Source organism: Ochotona curzoniae, unplaced genomic scaffold (genome assembly GCF_017591425.1).
Source record: "Ochotona curzoniae isolate NIBS_2020 unplaced genomic scaffold, NIBS_Ocur_1.0 scaffold_2453, whole genome shotgun sequence".
Lineage (NCBI taxonomy): Eukaryota > Metazoa > Chordata > Mammalia > Lagomorpha > Ochotonidae > Ochotona > Ochotona curzoniae.
In genome coordinates this window covers 33090614-33109061 of record NW_024467094.1, presented here as the reverse complement: position 1 = coordinate 33109061, position 18448 = coordinate 33090614, and the positions used below count along the sequence as shown (strand labels likewise).

The following is an 18448-nucleotide window of genomic DNA, read 5'->3' as shown; positions in this document are numbered from 1 at the left end:
TACTTCTTTGTTTCTTCTATCTCCCATCTTATTCCCAGAAGGAAGCCTATTTGTTCCATATCCATTTTGTAAGATATTTTATCAATCATCTACTTGGATCTTTAGGTTAGATGTAAGGCTAACAAATCTTAAAAAACACAGAATATTGAAGTGGGATTTTTTTCCCTCTGGTAATACAAACTGAGCAGAAATATGTAGGGAGATAGAGAATGTACTATCATAGCTTCTTTTTTTTTTTTAACCTAAGGCTAATTAACTATTCATCCATGAGTTCATCTTTTTTCTGCATTAAACATTTGCAGTGCGCTCTCTTAGATTTTGAGGATACAGAAATTATTAAGGAAAGATACCTCCCATGTAGGAGGTCAGGCGTCCCACCTGGGAATACTGGTGCATGAACAGTAAAAGCCAAGTAGTGAGGGAAGCAGACATTTGAGCTGGACCTTGAAAGATGAGAAGGGGGCCCGGCGCCATGGCCTAGCGGCTAATGTCCTCACCTTGAACGCACCAGCATCTCATATGGGCCCCGGGACCCTGCACCCAAGTGGGAGACCCAGAAAGAAGTTCCGGGTTCCTGGCTTCAGAACAGCTCAGCTCCAGCCGTTGCGGCCACTTGGGGAGTGAATCATCAGACAGAAGATCCTCCTCTCTGTATATCTGCCTTTCCAATAAATAAATAAATAAATCTTTTCAAAAAAAGAAAGATGAGAAGGAGGAACCAGCAACTGAATCACAGGATGACCAGGAAACACAACATTGCCCTGTGTTGCTGGAAAATGGAGTGTATATCAGGGGATGTTGGGGAGAAATAAGAGATAAGATTAGAGTACAAAAGGCCTTTGAGGGTTGTGCTCGGGAATTTGGACTTTGTGTTAGGACAGTATTGAGTCATAGTTACCTAGTGTTCTGAAAGAGTTGAGTTGCTTATCTAAGCAGTGGTGTATCCCTAAAGTCCTTGCGAAAGTACCTGCGGAGGAAAGCATGGCTTTTAGAAAACTTCTGCAGTACTGTAGCTCTATTAAAAGGAGAGATGAGAATTGCATGGTGGGGATGCAGTGCAAGAGTAGAGCTTTTCCACACTAAAACCTAGAAGACTTAGTCACCTGTTTGCTTTTGTTCCCTGTGTATATTTCACAAATTGATCACGTGGGAATTTGAGGTTATGAAATAATTCCTTTGAGAAACACAAAGGAAAGTATCTAATTATCTTGGCACTATTTTTTTTTTCTCTGATGTTTGGGAGTATTTAATGGCTTATAGAGAAGTTAGATGTGGAGGTTTCTGGCAGAAGTAACTGACACACTGAAACATTGCTTAGATTTTCCTGCCTGGTTTCATGCCAGCTATATTGAGGCAAACCCGTTGCTAGGGTTTGGTCAGCGATGCAACTACTCAAAAGTACCACGTGGTGGCAATGGTGTTGCTGCACACACTGGCAGCAAAGCAGTCTCGAGGTAGCAGTAGAAACCCTTCTGAAACTGGAATGTATTTCCTCATTCATTAAAAACTGCGAATCATGAACTCAGAGCATGGCTCAGGAGATGGCTTGTTTTTAGAAGAGGGCAGTCATTTTCCAAAATCAGAAGGAGAAATGGCAGGTGAAGTGATCTGTCATGCCCTCACCTGCTGGCCACCATTGATACTCTTTACAAAATGAAGGGATAAATGTAGATTTTGGAAAACTCCTTATGCACCTAGTTTCTTTGCAAATAAAACACATTAGGCTGAGTCAAACATCTTGACATGAAGCAATAAGCAAGAGACTCCTAGCCAGAACCCGTTGTCTTGAATTAAAGACACTAACTGCCCTTCCAGGCTTTCTTAGAGCTCTTTGCTGAATCCTCTACTGATCTGCTTAGAAGGGTAGCACCAGGAAGCAAGGCTAAATACAACACCAAGACAGTGTGCCTACTATACAATAGAGGGCCAAGAAACAGTGATTAACTAAACAAGAATGAAATGAGTTAGCTGTGTGTGTTTTCTGTTACAAACTAAAGGTTACTAGAATCCCAGAAAAGGAATCCTCAATCTGTGGGATTACTGAAAGTTTTATTTACATATATAAATATATAGCATATTTTTATATATATATATATAGTATTTTATAAAATACCAGAGGAAGGAGAGTTTTTTCAGTAGCAGTCTGAAATTCACAGATTTTTTATTAGAGAGTCAGATATACAGAGAGCAGGAGAGACAGAGAGGAAGATCTTCCATCCGATGATTGACTCCCCAAGTGGCCGCAATGGCTGAAACTGCCAATCCTAAACCTGGAATTTTTTTGGGTCTCTCACATGAGTGTATAGTCCCAAGGCTTTGGGCTGTCCTCAACTGCTTTCCCACGGTACAAGCAAGGAGCTGGCTGGAATGTAGGGCCACTAGGATTAAAACATGTGCCCATATGAGATCCTGGTGCATGCCAGGCAAGGACTTTAGCTGCCCTATAGGGTGTCACATTGGGCCCCCAATTCACAAATTTTTACACAGACAAACAATTATATATTTTTAAAGGTTTATTTATTTTTTTTATTGAAAAGGCAGAGAAAAAGCAACAGAAAGATCTTTGATCTATTAGATCACTCGCCAAATGGCTGTAATGGCTAGAATTGAACCAATCCAAAGCCAACAGCCAGCAGCTTCTCTGTCTCCCATGTGGATGCAGGCTTTGGGCCATCATACACTGTTTTCCCAGGCCGTAAGCAGAGAGCTGGATGGGAAGTGGAGCAGACTGGACATGAACCCATTCCCATATAAGATGCAGGTGGCAGCTTTACTCAGTATACAACAACACCCACCCCTAACATAAATATCTTATGAATCTTACAATGCCAAATCTTTGACAAATCACCTGTGTCAAATACAGACAAGCCTGGTCCAGCCTGATGCTGGGAGGTGGGCACTCAATCCGGGCCTCCCATGCAAACAGCAGGAGCCTAACTACAGCAGCCATCACTGTCTCCCAAGGTACACAGGAACAGGCCGCCGGGGTGGGGAGAGAGGGCTCTGCACACAGGCTCTCCTGCATGGGCTGCAAAGATCCTAACCTAGAGCTTGACTGCTAGGCTAAGTGCCTGCCCCCTCATGCTAATTTTAAATATCAATGGTGCTTAAGCATGTTAATTATTTTTTTCTACTCTCTAGCCATCAAAGAAAATTAGCAGTTTCAAAGAGACATCACAATAAAGGAACTCCATTTTGGAGTGTTTGAGGATTTTTTTTTTCACCCTGTAGCATCTTTCTGAAATAATTTCATGAGTATTGATTATATGAATATGACAAGATTAAACAGTGCTCATCCAGAACTCTTAATTCCATCCTGGGTGGTTTCAGTTTTTAGGTTAAAATTAGCTGGCATGGCTTCTTTTCACTCGATGGTAAATTTTCTTCCAGTATGTAACTTTCTGTGTGTTGTTTTTTATTTTTGCAGCAGAGGGACGCCATACAAGATAACCTGCTCAAGCTGCAGCAGGAAATGGCCCTCCTGGAAGCTGTGCTGGAGCAGCACGGGAGCCAGTCTCCTCACACATCCCCTTCCCTGCTCGCACTGGAGTCCTGTGCCTCTGAGGGTCAGCTCCATCTACAACAGAACACATCAGGAAAAGGTTCGTAGTATTGGCCGCTTACCAAAAGCAAACCACTTTCTTCCCGCCCTCGGCATTTATCGCCTCTGAAAAGTAGGGACCAAGCTGCAGCATTCTGTGGTCTTTACTGAGCCCCTCCATGGGTAATCTTAGGAAGCTCTGGTTCTGGACCACCCTTACAACTAAGTCACCATCGGAGTAAGCCAAGACAAGCATCCATGGCCTTGGCTGATTGAGCAGGCTGTGGCTCTTAGGAAGCTGAGTCTTAACAGGGGAAATCGGCAATAGATAAACAAGTGGTTTCTGAAAACTATGAGAAAACACTCAGATTTCTTACAAGACTGGTGTCAGGTTACAGAGACTAAGTGAATGTGCTTTCTAATTTATAGAAGCATCCTGTACTTTAGGAAATGCACTTTGATCTGCTGAAAGCCCAATTATATACCAGAATCAAATGCTGTCTGGTAATGTTATATTTATCATCAAGGCCAGTGGACCTCTTAGAGGAGACTTGGAGTAAAGCAAGCAAGTGGGATTGATTTCCTATATAGGAAGTAAGCAATGAACACAGAAATAATTTGGGTGCCGTGGTATAGTAGGCTAGGCCTCTCCTGTATGGCTTACATCCCATATGGGCACTGATTCATGTCCCAGTTGCTCCACTTCCTATCTAACTACCTTCTTAAGGCCTATGAAAACAGCAGAGGATACCCCAAGGCCTTGGATCCCTACAGTCATGTGGGAGACCTGGAAGAATCTCCTGGCTTTGATTCAGCCCAACTCTGGCTGTTGTAACCATCTAGGGAGTTAACCAGTGAGTGTAACTTTTCTATCTCTCCTCTCTCTGTAAATCTTCCTTCCAGATAAAAATTAAGTTTATTTTTTAAGGGGAAACATTATGTTAATGAAGGAGAGCAAGATAAAGTTTTGAGTTTTTAAACTGGAGAGAGAATCCTTCAGGCAGATATTTAAATAAGGTTGGAAAGAGACAGATGTCTAGAGGATGAGTTGGGCTTGAGGTCCCTGGCAGGGAGCCTGATGCTGCACAACAGGCAGTAAGGGGATCCCTCCCTGCTCCCTGATTTCTGCCCACCTCAGCATGGCTGTGCCTTCCCTGACACCACCTTGCATGGTCCTCCAAGGGGCCCCATGATCTTCCCTTGAGTCTGGGATATAAGGCTGCTCGTTGTTCTGAGTGGCCTTGCTCCCCAAGTGTTTTTATGATCAGGAAGAAACTATGGCTGCTGCACGAGGAGCTAGGAATTCTGTTACTTTGGCAGTGCTTCCACATGGGTTTCCTTTGTGTCTTTATTGAGTTCTTCTCCCAGGTGATGAAGCCCAGAGTCCCGTGCCCCGTACAGATCTCTTTAACGTGCTTTCACCATCTTCAAGCTAAAACAGACCCAACTAAGAACTCCATTGCGCAACATACAGGATGCTGCTGTCTGGCTTTGAATATTTGTGTGAATAGGCTATGTCATGTTTGTTTCCTGAAGATCTGTATATAAAATGTTTCTTTCTGACTTCATTTCTCAGACATTTTGAGTGTCAACACTAAAGTTTTGAGTCTTTTTCTCCCTCAGCTTGGTATGAGAACAAGTAAAACCAAGTAAATTTCTTCATCAATTTATTTTCTATTTTACTCATGACACATTTTTTTTTTCTTTTTTAAGGTTTATTTATTTCAAAGTCAGAATTGCAGAAAAGGAGAAACAGAGGGCTTCCATCCACTGGTTCATTCCTCAAATGCCTGTGATGGTCAGGGCTGGACCCAGCAGAAACCAGGCACCAGTTTTTCCTGGATTTCACAAGGGTACAAGCACTTGGGCCTTCTGCTGCCAGCGTAGCAGAGAGTAGCCTAGCCTGCTGTACCACAGTGCTGGCCACCCATGAGGTATTTTTTTAAATAAGATTTTTAAGATGCCATATTCTTTTGTAATGAGAACACCCTCTGTTCTAGAATCTTTGCATTCTTGTCTTGCCTTTCACCCTAGGTTTTCTCTATTGTGTATATCTTAGGGCCATTCCCAGACCTATATAAAATATGGGGACAAATGTGTGTACTCACCGCAATAAACTGGATGTGTCTATCTCTGTAGCTAAAGCTATCTTAAGCACTTTTTTTTTCCACCTGGGTTTACTGTCATTTAAAAAACAAATATTAGCATTTCTAACACCATGACTCAATGCAATAGAAGTGATTTCCAGACCTATCTCAGCTGCTTTGTCTTGCAATGCTGTCCATTCCCAGAAGCATTGGTTACAGAATTCCTTGGTATCCGTGGATGGTTAATTTCATTTGGTGTGGTTCCTTAGAAGTGGCCCATCACTATTTTTCAATTATTCTGAATTTCTTGGGAGGGAAAAGTTAGACCCTGTCTACCTTCAGCAGCTGCTGGCTTCAGGCTGAGCCCTGTGTTCCCAGAAACTCATAGATCCAAAAGGATGAATGTAAAGGAAGTTATATATAAGGTGTGTGAACATTAACTGAGGAAATCAATGATTATTTTCCCCCAGGCTACCCACTGACTTTAAAAAAAAGCTAAATTAATAGAAACCCTTATTTAAATGTTCTACCTCAATTTATGGAATTTATCTCTTCTAATAAAAGCTTAAAATGAATTAAGGTCATCAGTGACTTTTTTTTAAAACATTTATTTATTTTATTGGAAAGACAGATATATAGAGAGGAGGAGAGACAGAGAGAAAGATCCTCTGTCCGTTGATTCACTGCCCAAGCGGTTGCAATGGCCGGAGTTGAGCTGATCCAGACCAGGAGCCAGGAGCTGCTTTCAGGTCTCCCATGCAGGTGCTGGATCCCAAGGCTTTGGGCCATCCTCAACTGCTTTCCCAGGGCACAAGCAGGGAGCTGGATGGGAAGCAAGGCTGCCATATTAGAATCAGCGCCCATATGTGATCCTGGCACATTCAAGGTGATGACTTTAGCTACTAGGCTAATGCACCAGGCCCCATCAGTGACTTTTTTTTTTTTTAAGATCTATTTATTTATTGGAAAGTCAGATATACAGAGAGGAGGGGAGACAGAGAGGAAGATCTTCCGTCCAATCATTCACTTCCCAAGTGAGCGCAACAGCTGATGCTATGCCGATCCAAAGCCAGGATCCAGGAGCCTCCTCCGGGTCCCCCACGCAGGGTCCCAAGGCTTTGGGCCGTCCTCGGCTGCTTTCCCAGGCCACAAGCAGGGAGCTGGATGGGAAGTGGAGCTGCCGGGATTAGAACTGGCGCCCATATGGGATCCCGACACGTTCAAGGTGAGGACTTTAGCCGCTAGGCCATGCCGCCAGGCCCCATCAGTGACTTTTTAATCGTATCAGACGTTTGTGATTTTCCAGTGTTCTGCATTTTAAATAGTCCTACTTGAAGCCAGTTCCTGAGGGCAGTGGTACAGGAACTCATTTGAAGGATTTAATAAATGAAAAGAGTATACTAAAATTTTAGAACTTGGCCTTGGGTCTGTTTTGTGTTCTTTCCCCTATTATGTCGTTTCATGATCATTTCTGTGTATTATATCAGCATTCCCCATAAGCCAAAACTTAGATTTTTTTGTGTTGATTATTGCTTTTGTTTAATTTTGTTTATTTTTCCTAAGTAATTGAAAAATATTTAGGAAATGTCACCTGTGTTTTTCTTTTTTTTCTTTTGAGGGATGTTTTTTTTTTTTGCTCTCATCTGATCCCCAGCCCCTCACCCCTTTCTTCACATGGGCAAAAGCTTGTATCCTATGCCGTATGAGCTTCCCTGTGGAGACTGGAGCCAGGAAAAGAGCTGCTTTGTACTTCCCCAGCTCGCTTCCATTGCTAGCTCAAGGGATTTAGTATTATTTTGTTTGCAGCAAAGATAAAAAATTATTGCACATTCTTGTTTTCATTATCATTTCAGGTCAAAAAGAATAGAAAGATGCTTTTCTCAGCCGAGTGTCTTTATTTGCTCAATTTTAAATGTTCCTTTTATTATCAGTTTTTAATCACTTAGTTCCATTCAGTGCTGGCATCTGTCGCATCGCAAATGTAAAATGTTAGCTGAATGCGTGTTGAAAACCAATTTGATTGTCACTGATTGCTTCTCTTGAAAAAAATTGATGTTCTCACCTGAATTATCACCATCAGGACAAACAAAGTAGATTTCTTCTTTTTTTTTTTTTTTTTATTCCATTTAAAGCAATACTAACTTCAGAGAATCGTGGTGAATCTCCTGTCAGCCAGAATCCAGAAAGCCTTTCTGTGGACAAGTTCCCAGTATCTGTGCATGGTTCCAACAGCAACAATATAGGACCAGCAGCTAAAAGGTAAGAAATGTTGGCTGTGATATCCACATGACATCTTAGGGTCGGGGATAGGCCGTGATCCCTCCCACTGATTCCTTTTCCAATTGTATTCTGAAGCCAGGAGCCAGAAGCTCCATCCAGGGCTTCCTAGTGCGTGGTACAGACGTAACTACTGGATCCATAAGCTGCTGCCTTCCTGGGTTTGCATAGGCAGAAAGCTGCATTGGGGCGCCAGTACCAAGTGTCATGACGATCCAGGTGTTTTGGTAGAGATGCAGGCCTCCTGAGCAGCCACACACCTGCCTGCTGAAACCCCTCGGTTGACTAACCCCATACTATCTCCATTTTGTTTTGTTTTGTTTTCAAAAATTTATGACCTTTCACTGCTCTAGAACCTGTCTCTTAAACTGGGAAATAAGCTTTTGACCCTATACTAGACACAAGCTGCAGTATGAGAATTGTGCAGTTAGATAGACCTTCTCCTTCTGAAGGTCAGGGTAAAATATAGAAATACAAGCCACAGTGAGCGAGTGGAGCGGCCGTTAAAGTGCCCACACATCACAGTGCCTGGCTCACGGCCCAGCTCCTCTACTTCCACTCCAGCTTCCTGCTAATGTACTAAGAGGCAGCAGATGATGGCTCAAATACTTGAGTCCGTGCTAGCCATGTTGGAAAACCAGATTGAACCCTGGGCTCCTGGCTTCGACCTAGGGTAGACCTAGCTGTTGTGTGGACATTTGGGTAGTAAACAAGCAGTTGGAAGATTCTCTTTGTCTCTGTTTCTCCGTCTTTCAAATAAAATTAAAATATTTGTAAAAGTTTAAGAACAATAACAGGCTCCAGTGCCATGATACAGTGGATTAAGCCTCTGCCTGCAGTGCCAGCGACCCATAAGGGCACAGTTCATGTCACAGCTGCTCCACTTCCTTCCTATCCAGCCCCCTGTGGGAATGCCTGGGAAGGCAGTGGAAGATGACCTAAATTCTGGGGACTCTCCACACACCTGGAGGTCTGAAAGAAGCTCCAAGCCCCTGGTTTGGTCTGACCCATCTTTAGCTGTTGAACCAATAGAGAGAAGAGGGAGAGAAAATAATAGTAAGAAAAACTAATTTAAAGAAAAAAAAAAACAATTGAACAAGCCTGGAAGCTGAGAGACAACTTTTCCAAAGTAGTGTTTGCCGTAAATAAAATCTCTTCTAAGAATCTAGCAAATCTGGATGTTCAGATTTTTCTGAAATTCATTTTTCAAATTACTATTGGTATAAAACTGTATAACATTGTATTTGCAAAAAATACTTTACAGCGCAGGCATTGTGGCACTGCTTGGGATGCCCACATCCCATGTCCAGATGCCAGTTTGCCTTCTGGTTACTCTACTTCTTGATGTGTGTGTGTGCCTCCTGGAAGGTAGCACATAATAGCTCAAATACATACACTCCAGATGGCCCCCACCCTAGCTGTTGAAAACATTTGGGAAGTAAACCAGCAGGTGAAAAATCTATTTCTTTGCTGTCTTTCCTCTCTTTTACTTTCTTTTCCTCCCACTCCCCCTTCAAACAGGGGAAAATAATTTTTTTAAGATTTATTTATTTTTCAGCCTGGTGCGGTGGCCTAGTGGCTAAAGTCTTCACCTTGAGTGTGCCAGGATCCCATTTGGGCACCAGTTCTAATCCTAGCAGCTCTACTTCCCATCTAGCTCCCTGCTTGTGGCCTGGGAAAGCAGTCAAAGATGGCCCAAAGCCTTGAGGCTCTGCACCTGTGTGGGAGACCTGGAGGAGGTTCCTGGTTCCTGGTTTTGGATCGGCACAGCACTGGCTGTTGTGGTCACTTGGGGAGTGAATCATCAGACGGAGGATCTTCCTCTCTGTCTTTCCTCCTCTCTGTATATCTGACTTTGTAATAAAAATAAATGAATCTTTTAAAAATATATTTTTGGGGCCCGGCGCGGTGGTGCATTGGCGCATTGGCTAAGGTCCTCGCCTTGCACGCCCGGGATCCCATATGGATGCCGGTTCTAATCCTGGCGGCCCCGCTTCCCATCCAGCTCCCTGCTTGTGGCCTGGGAAAGCAGTCAAGGACGGCTCAAAGCCTTGGGACCCTGCACCCGTGTGGGTGACCCAGAAGAAGTTCCTGGATCCTGGCTTCAGATCAGCATAGCATCGGCCATTGCGCTCACTTGGGGAGTAAATCATCGGACAGAATATCTTCCTCTCTGTCTCTCCTCTCTGTATATCCGCCTTTCCAATAAAAATTTAAAAAATAAATTAATTAATTTTTTAAAAAAGTACCAACATAGGAGCTATTTTCAAAAAAAAAATATATATATATATATGTATATATTTTTTTTGGACATTGAATAGTCCCTGGATCCAGCGCAATGGCCTTGTTTCTAAATCCTCTGTTAAAATTGGATAGAGCAAGTAGATGGAGCAATTTTTCTGATTTCGTAAGATGCCATTTTTAACACATTTATTTGATTTCCAATGGAATAGTGAGTGACTGGCAGTGGATAATTTGGTCAGATTTTCTGACATGTTTTAAACAGCTAGGAGATAGCCAGTCCCTAAGAGTAGATACGTCAGCCCTGACATGTTGACAGAAGCATGAATCCCAGTGTCCAGGCCATCACGTGTGCTCTTTGCTTCTGCTGCTTCTGATCCAGCTGTGAACTGTCAGTTAGGCTTTGGGCTGATCTGTCCTTCTACAGTTGATCATGATGGTCTTTTCTCTTTCATCTGGCTTAGCTGTCCCATTCCTGAATCCCAGTTGTTCGGCAGTGGGGACGGACACCCTAGCAGTCTTCAAAACAAAAACTGCCCAGCTCCAGAAGGGCCCGCTAAGGATGCTGGTGTGGAAGAGCAGCAGGTGGAAAAGTCGGAGCCGCAAGATTCAAGGTCACAGTCTTATTTGCCCACACAAGAGACAGGTAATATTTCATCTGCTCCAATGGAAATGACACTTTTATTTTCTCTGAGTCCTATATGAAACTATTGTGACTAAGCAGCCTTCCGATTTATTAGTTTCTCATTGATGTTTCTTTTTTATGTTTAAGCCATTTTTGAGAAATAACTTGAATGGTAATCTAAGCTTACTTGAAGAGAGCCACAGCTAATAGTCTTTCTATGTTGATTTAACTAATAACATAGGGGATGGGAATAAGTATGTTGTTCAAATGTTAGGAAGGAATTCTATAGTTCTAGAAGTTTTAGGCCTGTTTTTCATTGACAAATGACTCAAATCTTGAAGCAAATTCTTTTTTTAATGTATTAATGGATATAAATGACTATATATCTTCTGCATTCACTTTGCATACGCTGGAATTCCATTAGGGCGCCAGTTCATGTCTCATCTACTCTGCTTCCCTATCAGCTACTGTCTTGTGCCCTGGGAAAGCAGTTGAAAACAGCCCAAAGCCTTGGGACCCTGCACCCACATCGGAGATCCAGAAGAAGCTCCTGGCTCTTAGGTTCAGATCAGCTCAACTTGAGCAGTTGCAACCACTTGGGGAATGAGCCTGTGGATGGAAGATCTTTCTCTGTGTCTCTCCTCTCTGCAAATCTGCCTTTCCAATAAAAATAAAATGTTTAAATAAATCAATTAATCGAAGTTTTAATCAGTAAATAAAGTTTTAAATTAATCCTAAAAACATACTTTCATAAAAGATGTTATTTGGCATCAAATGTGATATTTGGGTGCATTCATTAGGGACTTTTTGTGTTGGGTTTTTTGGTTTTGTTTTTTTTTTTTTTAATTTGTTTTAAAGAGTTACTGAGAGGAATACAGACAGAGAGATCTTCCATCTGCTGGCTCACTGCTTGAATGGCCTCCATAGTCAGGGGCTATACCTAGGTCTCCCACATGGGTGCCCAGGACCAAGTACTTGGGCTGTCTCTGCTGCTGTCCCAGGTGTAATAGCAGGCATCTGAATTACAAGTGAAGCCAATGAGGCTCGAACTGGCACCCATAACTGATGCCAGCACTACAGGTGACAGCTTAGTTTCCTACATCACAGCATCAACCTCTGCTGTCTTTCTTTAGTCATTTTTTCTTTTTGTATTACGACTTATTATTGCGGGCCCGGCGGAGTGGCCTAGCGGCTAAAGTCCTCACCTTGAACGCGTCGGGATCCCATATGGGTGCCGGTTCTAATCCCGGCAGCTCCACTTCCCATCCAACTCCCTGCTTGTGGCCTGGGAAAACAGTCAAGGACAACCCAAAGCTTTGGGACCCTGCACCCGTGTGGGAGACCCGGAAGAAGTTCCTGGATCCTGGCTTTGGATCAGCATAGCATCGGCCGTTGCGCTCACTTAGGGAGTGAATGATCGGACGGAAGATCTTCCTCTCTGTTTCTCGTCTCTCCTCCTCTCTGTATATCTGACTTTCCAATAAATAAATCTTAAAAAAAAAAAAAAAAAAAAGACTAGTATTTCTTTGAAAGAGTGACCAGTAGAGAGCGAAAGATCTTTCTTAAGCTGATACTGCTGAGATAGGTAAAATCAGCAGGGCCTGTCCAGGCCAATGCCAGCAACGTGGGACTCCATCGGTTTTCCCACAGGAGTAGCAGAGACCCAAGTACTTGAACCATCCTCTGTTGTTTTCATAGCCTTATTAGTAACGAGCTGGATCAGAAATGGAGCAGCAGGGACTAGTCTGGCACTCTGATACAGAATACCCATATTGCAGGCTTCTGCTTAGGCCACTGTGCCATTATGCTGGCCTCTATTTAGCCATTTCAATAAAGTCTGTATTCTTAAAGTAGAATCAATATAAATGTTCCTCAACTTTAATGTGTTAGAAATGTTTCTCTGTTTTATTTTGCATTAATGTTGTACTTAAAAGAAAAGCTCCACTGAATGAAATGTATCACAGTTTATTGGACACCTGGTTGTTTTTACAATTACAAAGGGAAGCCACTACGCGGTATGTCAGTGTACCCATTTTCCTCTCAAGATAGCTTCACTGGGCTGCACAGTTGTAATTCAAGTTTCATTGTCATGTAGATTATGCTTCTTCCATTCCTTTCAGAGGGCACCTCCTGTTTGGAATCTGGAATCAGCCTCTTTGATGACCCAGAACCTTCTCCTGAGAATAGAGCCCCTGGGCCAGCTGCAATATCTACATTGAAATTACCTGAGTTTGAAGTTGCAGAATTTTGCAAGGGTTCAGCTACTGAGAGCGCTGGATACAAAGCAGGAAAAGAAAGTGTGAAGCTGGATAAACCAGAGCTGGCATCCTCAACAGAAAGGAGCGGCAATGCGATGTCCGTGGTAGTTTCGGGCTTGACCTCTAAAGAATTTGTGAGTATATCCATGCGTCTCTCAATGACTGAGGCTTTAATAACATGCCGCAAATCTGGGAAACAAACACACAAGTCTATGTAACTTTCATTAGTAAATCCTGAAGTTTGCATCAAGAAAAAGCTATTGTATGGATTATCTTTTTAGATCATTTCCTAAGAAAATATGTATTAGGTATTAACCAAAAAGAAACTGTATACTTCAGGTTATGATATAAAGTTTTTGAATTTGCTTTTTCTTTTTGTCTAATGAACCAAGTAGGCATCTTTTTCCTTCTGCAGTTCACGTGTGAATAAACTTCCCAGCATGTTTAACTAGATCCAGACTGGTTCCAAGCATCCTGCCAGACAGTGGCATGACTCCAGTCTGTGTTCGTCTTGATGTTGGCTTGTAAGACAGTTATTTAATCGCCTGTCTTGTCATGTCTGCCCTCCAGCACCTTTTTCTATTAGGATTTTGGCATCTTGGTGGGCCTCTCATGCCAGATGTGGGAGTTGCTTCACATTGTGCAAAAATACCTGGTAAAACATAGACCACTGAAACCTCCTTTCTGCCTGAGCTGCTTTAGATTTCAGACATCCTGGGAAATTTGATTTTCCTATAATTAATTATCATGTCATTTTAGAATTGAATAAGTATTTCTTTAAAATATGATAACACCCAGATTGTCAAATGGATTAAAATGATAACATGAGTGGCTGTTTCTTGCATGCTGAGAGATAACTGAGTAATTCTGGAATATTCGCTAATAGATCCTTCATAGGTAAAGAACCGTTTCTCATGCTTAGCTCTCTGTGACTGGGGACTTAGCTTAACCTCCATGACTAGATACATTCCTCCGTAGAAAGGATAAAGTAAGCTGTGTGTTCCATGAGACACAGTAAATAAGTGCAAGGTGATGGGTATTAACAATATCAGCACACAGATCCATTCCTACACTAGTAATGTGCTCCAAAACTTTGAAAAAAGTATTGCAAAGGCAGATTGACAGAAACAGGAAACTCTTCCATCTGCTGGTTCCCTCCCCAAGTGGCTGCAACAGTCAGAGCTGAATCATTGCAGAGCCAGGAACACTCATGTGTGGGTACAGGGTCCCAAGGCCTTGGGCCATCCTCCACTGCTTTCTCAGGCCACAAACAAAGAGCTGGATGCAAAATGGAGCAGCTGGGAAACAAATCGGCAGCCATGTGGGATCCTGGAGCTTGCAAAGGATATTAACCAATTGAGCCCTCATGCTGGGCCCTAGAAAATTTCACACTGTATCTGTCTAAATGACTCTATCACTTCTTTGTGTAGCTAGAACTTCCATTTATTCACTGAAAATTAGCTTTCCTTATTCCTTTGTTTTGTGAGTTCATCTCGAAAGATGGCTATAGTGGTCTGATTTTTCTGGCCCTGGCAATTCTGAGTTGCAAATTGGACTGCAGGCGGCTTGATATGTGTTGCCTTAAACAAGCAGCGAGGGAAGCCTTGGGCTCCATTCAGACCTGCTGAAGTGTGGTAAATTTATGATGAAAGCTACTGACTGTATTACGCATGATTAATTCTGTAGCCCGTATTAAGATGATCTTTTCAGCAGTTGCTCTTCTTACTGAGCACTGTCTCAAGGCTGGGATTTCAGCAATTAATCAGTTCAGAATTGCTAATGATCCTGGCAGAGGGCAGTGGCAAAATGGGAGGATGTCATTAACTCCAGCCAGCCTTTTCTTAGCGCCCAGTGGCAGTAAGGAGTAAGCTTGAAGAGAGATGGGTGGCCTGCATTGCAATATTGTGTGACATATTAATATTGTGTGGATGTGGGTGACCATGGCCAGTAAAGGATAACCCTTGGAAAAAGAAGTTATTTACCATCCAGAAACTGCCAATTGTGTCAGCTATGCAATTGGCTTGTATTTGGTTGATAGATAATAACTAGAGAACTCTGGATTGTGGCTTTCTTCCATTCCTTAAGAGAGAATTAATAGTTGTTATTGTTTGTTTCTTTGAAGACTTGAAGATTTACTTACTTTCATTTGAAAGCAAATTTTACAGAGAGAGGAGGTTCTTGCAGTATCACTCCCCAAATGGCCACAATGGCCAGAGATGAACTGATCCAAAGCTGGAAGCCAGGAGCTACTTCCAGGTCTCCCATTGTGGGTGCAGGGTCCTAAGGACTTGGGCCATCCCCCACTGCTTTCCCAGGCCATAAACAAAGAACTGAATCAGAAGTAGAGCAGCTAGGACATAAACCAGCACCATGTGGGAGGCAAGCACCACAGGGCAGAGGATTAGCTTGCTGTGCCACAATGCTAGTCCCAGAATGAATAATTTTTGCACTTAGCTGTACTAGCATCTTTATTTGACTGTTTTGTAACTATCAGAATTGAATTGCTTTTTTCTGTTTTAAAGATTTATTTACTTTATTCAAAAGGCAAAAGGAATGAGATCTTCCATCTGCTAGTTTACTTCCCCAACGCCTGTTAAGACAACAGCTCAAAACTCCATCCAGGTCTCCCACATGGTGGCGTTGACCGAAGTACTAGGATGGGTTACTGGTACTTTCTCGGTCAGGAAGTTTAACTGGAAGTGTAATAGTCAAGACTCTTGCAAGCAACAGCTTAACCCACTGCTAAGCCCCTGAATCATTGTTTTAAACAGTTATCTATAGTATTGCTTTCTATACATTCTTAAAGTATAAGCTAAAGGACTAGTGTTGTAGCTTAACAAGTTAGGCTGCTGCCTGCAAAGCCAGTATCCCATTTAGAAGCCAGTTTCAAGCCCTGATTCCTCTATTTTCTAACCAACTCACTGCTAATGCAGCAGAGAAAGAAGCACAAAATGACCCAAGTACCTGAGCCCCAGCACCCACATGGAGACCTGAAAGAAGCTCCTGGTTTTGGACTTTGGCCTGGCCCTGCCGTGGCTGGTGTAACCATCTGGGGGCTGAACCAGTGGATGGAATGTATATCTCTACCTGTCTCTGTAACTCTGCCTTTGAAATAAAGAAAGTAATAATTATTTTAAGTATAAGCTGATAAGTCTAAATTATGCTACAGTGTCCTACACAAAGAAACTGTCAGCTTATTAAAGGAAAAATTAGTATTATTTTTGAAGCTTGGATTTTTGTTCCTTGTCTTACAGAGTCTTCCTCTAATTTTACTTAGTTTTAATTAAATTATTTGCTTTGAAGCTGGGGTCATGGTATAATAAAAAAGAAAAAAATGTATCTTTTCTGAGAGAAGTAGAGATTCAGAACTAGGGAAACTAATACTTTAAGTTGTGTACTGGAGTTACCTTCCTGTAATGCAGTATTTGCTTGATTTCAGTCACTGGTGCAAAAGTTTGCCAAGAAATTCCACATCACTCTAAATAATGTAATTACCGAAGAGACTACTCATGTCATTATGAAAACAGGTATGTCAAGAACCTTTACAAAATATGCTGTGTCTTTTACATAAAATCATGTTAAAAATATGTTCCAATTTTAGTATACGTGCTGCCAAAGTGAGCACTAAAAATACAAATATAAAAAAAATAAATAAAAATACGAATATAGGTTGAGCATCCCTAATCTGAAAATCCAAAATCTGAAATATTTTGAGCAATGATATGACGTCGTAATTGATATGTGTAGCAACTGGCCTCACGTGATGGGTCACAGTTAAAACAAATGTACACTAAAAATATTGTATAGATTCCCTTTTGGTTACGTGTGAAGGCATGTGTCAGACCTAACAGAATGTGTCTCATGTTTAAATTTGGATTCTGTCACCATGGTAGCTCATATGCTGACTATGCAAATATTCTAAAATCTGTAGCAGGCTGTTCCCCAGTGTCTTGGAAAGGGATACTCAACCTGTGTTTGTTAAGCATGGCCTAGGTTATTGTCTTCCAGTAGTCAGTCACTGCCCTATGAAAAACAAATGAGTTTTATCAGTTCCTGACCCTCTTGTACTTAAGCTTAAGATTTGGAGCATCCTTCAACTTTCAGACCAAGGATGGAGAAGTCTCCCAATGAAACTGTTGAATTTGTCTGGACTCTGCGTGATCCATGTCCGCAATGAAGGAATCATGACTGGTTATGATCTGTAGTACTGTAATAATATGGAAGAATTCAATATTGGGGGAAGGGTTGGGGGAATCCCAGAGCCTATGAAACTGTGTCATAAAATAAAATTTAACAAAAAAAGATTTGGAGCATCTTGAGCCCATTTGCCTGCCTGGAGCACACTGGCTGACTGCCTTGCTGATGCGGCAGTGCCTGTGTCCTGCAGTAACAACTGAGGCTAAGCAGGTACAGGGCAGAAACCTGCACTCAAATCTAGAGAGCCTCCCTGCATGGAACACTTGGTTTGAGAATTGTTCAGTTTTTAAGAAGGAACTTCAGTAGCTCTGACATTGCTTTGACCTGTAATAACATGTTTATTCATTCACTTTTATTTGTTTGAAAGACAGAGTGGGAGACAGAGAGGATTTCCATCTGCTGGTTCACTCCCTACATGCCCAGAGCAGTTGGGGCTGGGCTAAGCTGAAGCAGGAATCAGAAACTCCATGTGGGGCTCCCACATGGGCGGCAGACTCAGGTACTTAAGCAATCTAGCATCTGCTGCCTCCCAGGGGCGTCAGCAGAAAGCTGGAGCTAAAGCAGAGGTGGAAGCAAGAATGAATCTCAGGGGGCCCGGCGCGGTGGCGCAAGTGGTTAAAGGTCCTCGCCTTGCACGCCCGGGATCCCATATGGGCGCCGGTTCTAATCCCGGCAGCCCCGCTTCCCTTCCAGCTCCCTGCCTGTGGCCTGGGAAAGCAGTTGAGGACGGCCCAAAGCTTTGGGAACCTGCACCCGCGTGGGAGACCCGGAAGAGGCTCCTGGCTTCGGATCGGCATAGTATCGGCCCGTTGCGCTCACTTGGGGAGTGAATCATCGGATGGAAGATCTTCCTCTCTGTCTCTCCTCTCTGTATATCCGCCTTTCCAATGAAAAAATAATAAAAATAAATCTTTAAAAAAAAAAAAAAAAAGAATGAATCTCAGGTACTTCCATATGGGATGCAGCCATCCCAGGTGATGGCTTTCTTAACCCACTACACAATGGTATCAATTGATATTTATTTATTTATCTATATCTATCTGAGAAATTGACAGAAATAGAAAGAACTCTAATCTGCTGGTTCATTCCCCCAAATGCTTGGGTGTTTCAGGGCTGGGCTGAGACAGTTGGAAGCAGAGAACTCAATCCAGGTCTCTCCCCTGGCGGTGGTAGGAACCCCTGAGCTCTCACTGCTGCTTCATGGGGGTCTGCATAACCAGGA

At 42.6% G+C, this 18448-nt stretch overlaps 1 protein-coding gene across 1 annotated transcript in view; it reads left to right on the top strand.

Annotated features, from left to right (window-relative positions):
* Positions 1–18448, top strand: part of LOC121170387 (breast cancer type 1 susceptibility protein homolog) — a 64713-nt gene that overhangs the window by 31474 nt on the left and 14791 nt on the right. Inside the window, exons 11-15 of the mRNA XM_041001527.1 lie at positions 3428–3602; positions 7761–7887; positions 10611–10792; positions 12892–13163; positions 16469–16556. Of these exons, the coding sequence (XP_040857461.1) occupies positions 3428–3602; positions 7761–7887; positions 10611–10792; positions 12892–13163; positions 16469–16556 (844 nt within the window). The remainder of the gene's footprint in view (positions 1–3427; positions 3603–7760; positions 7888–10610; positions 10793–12891; positions 13164–16468; positions 16557–18448) is intronic.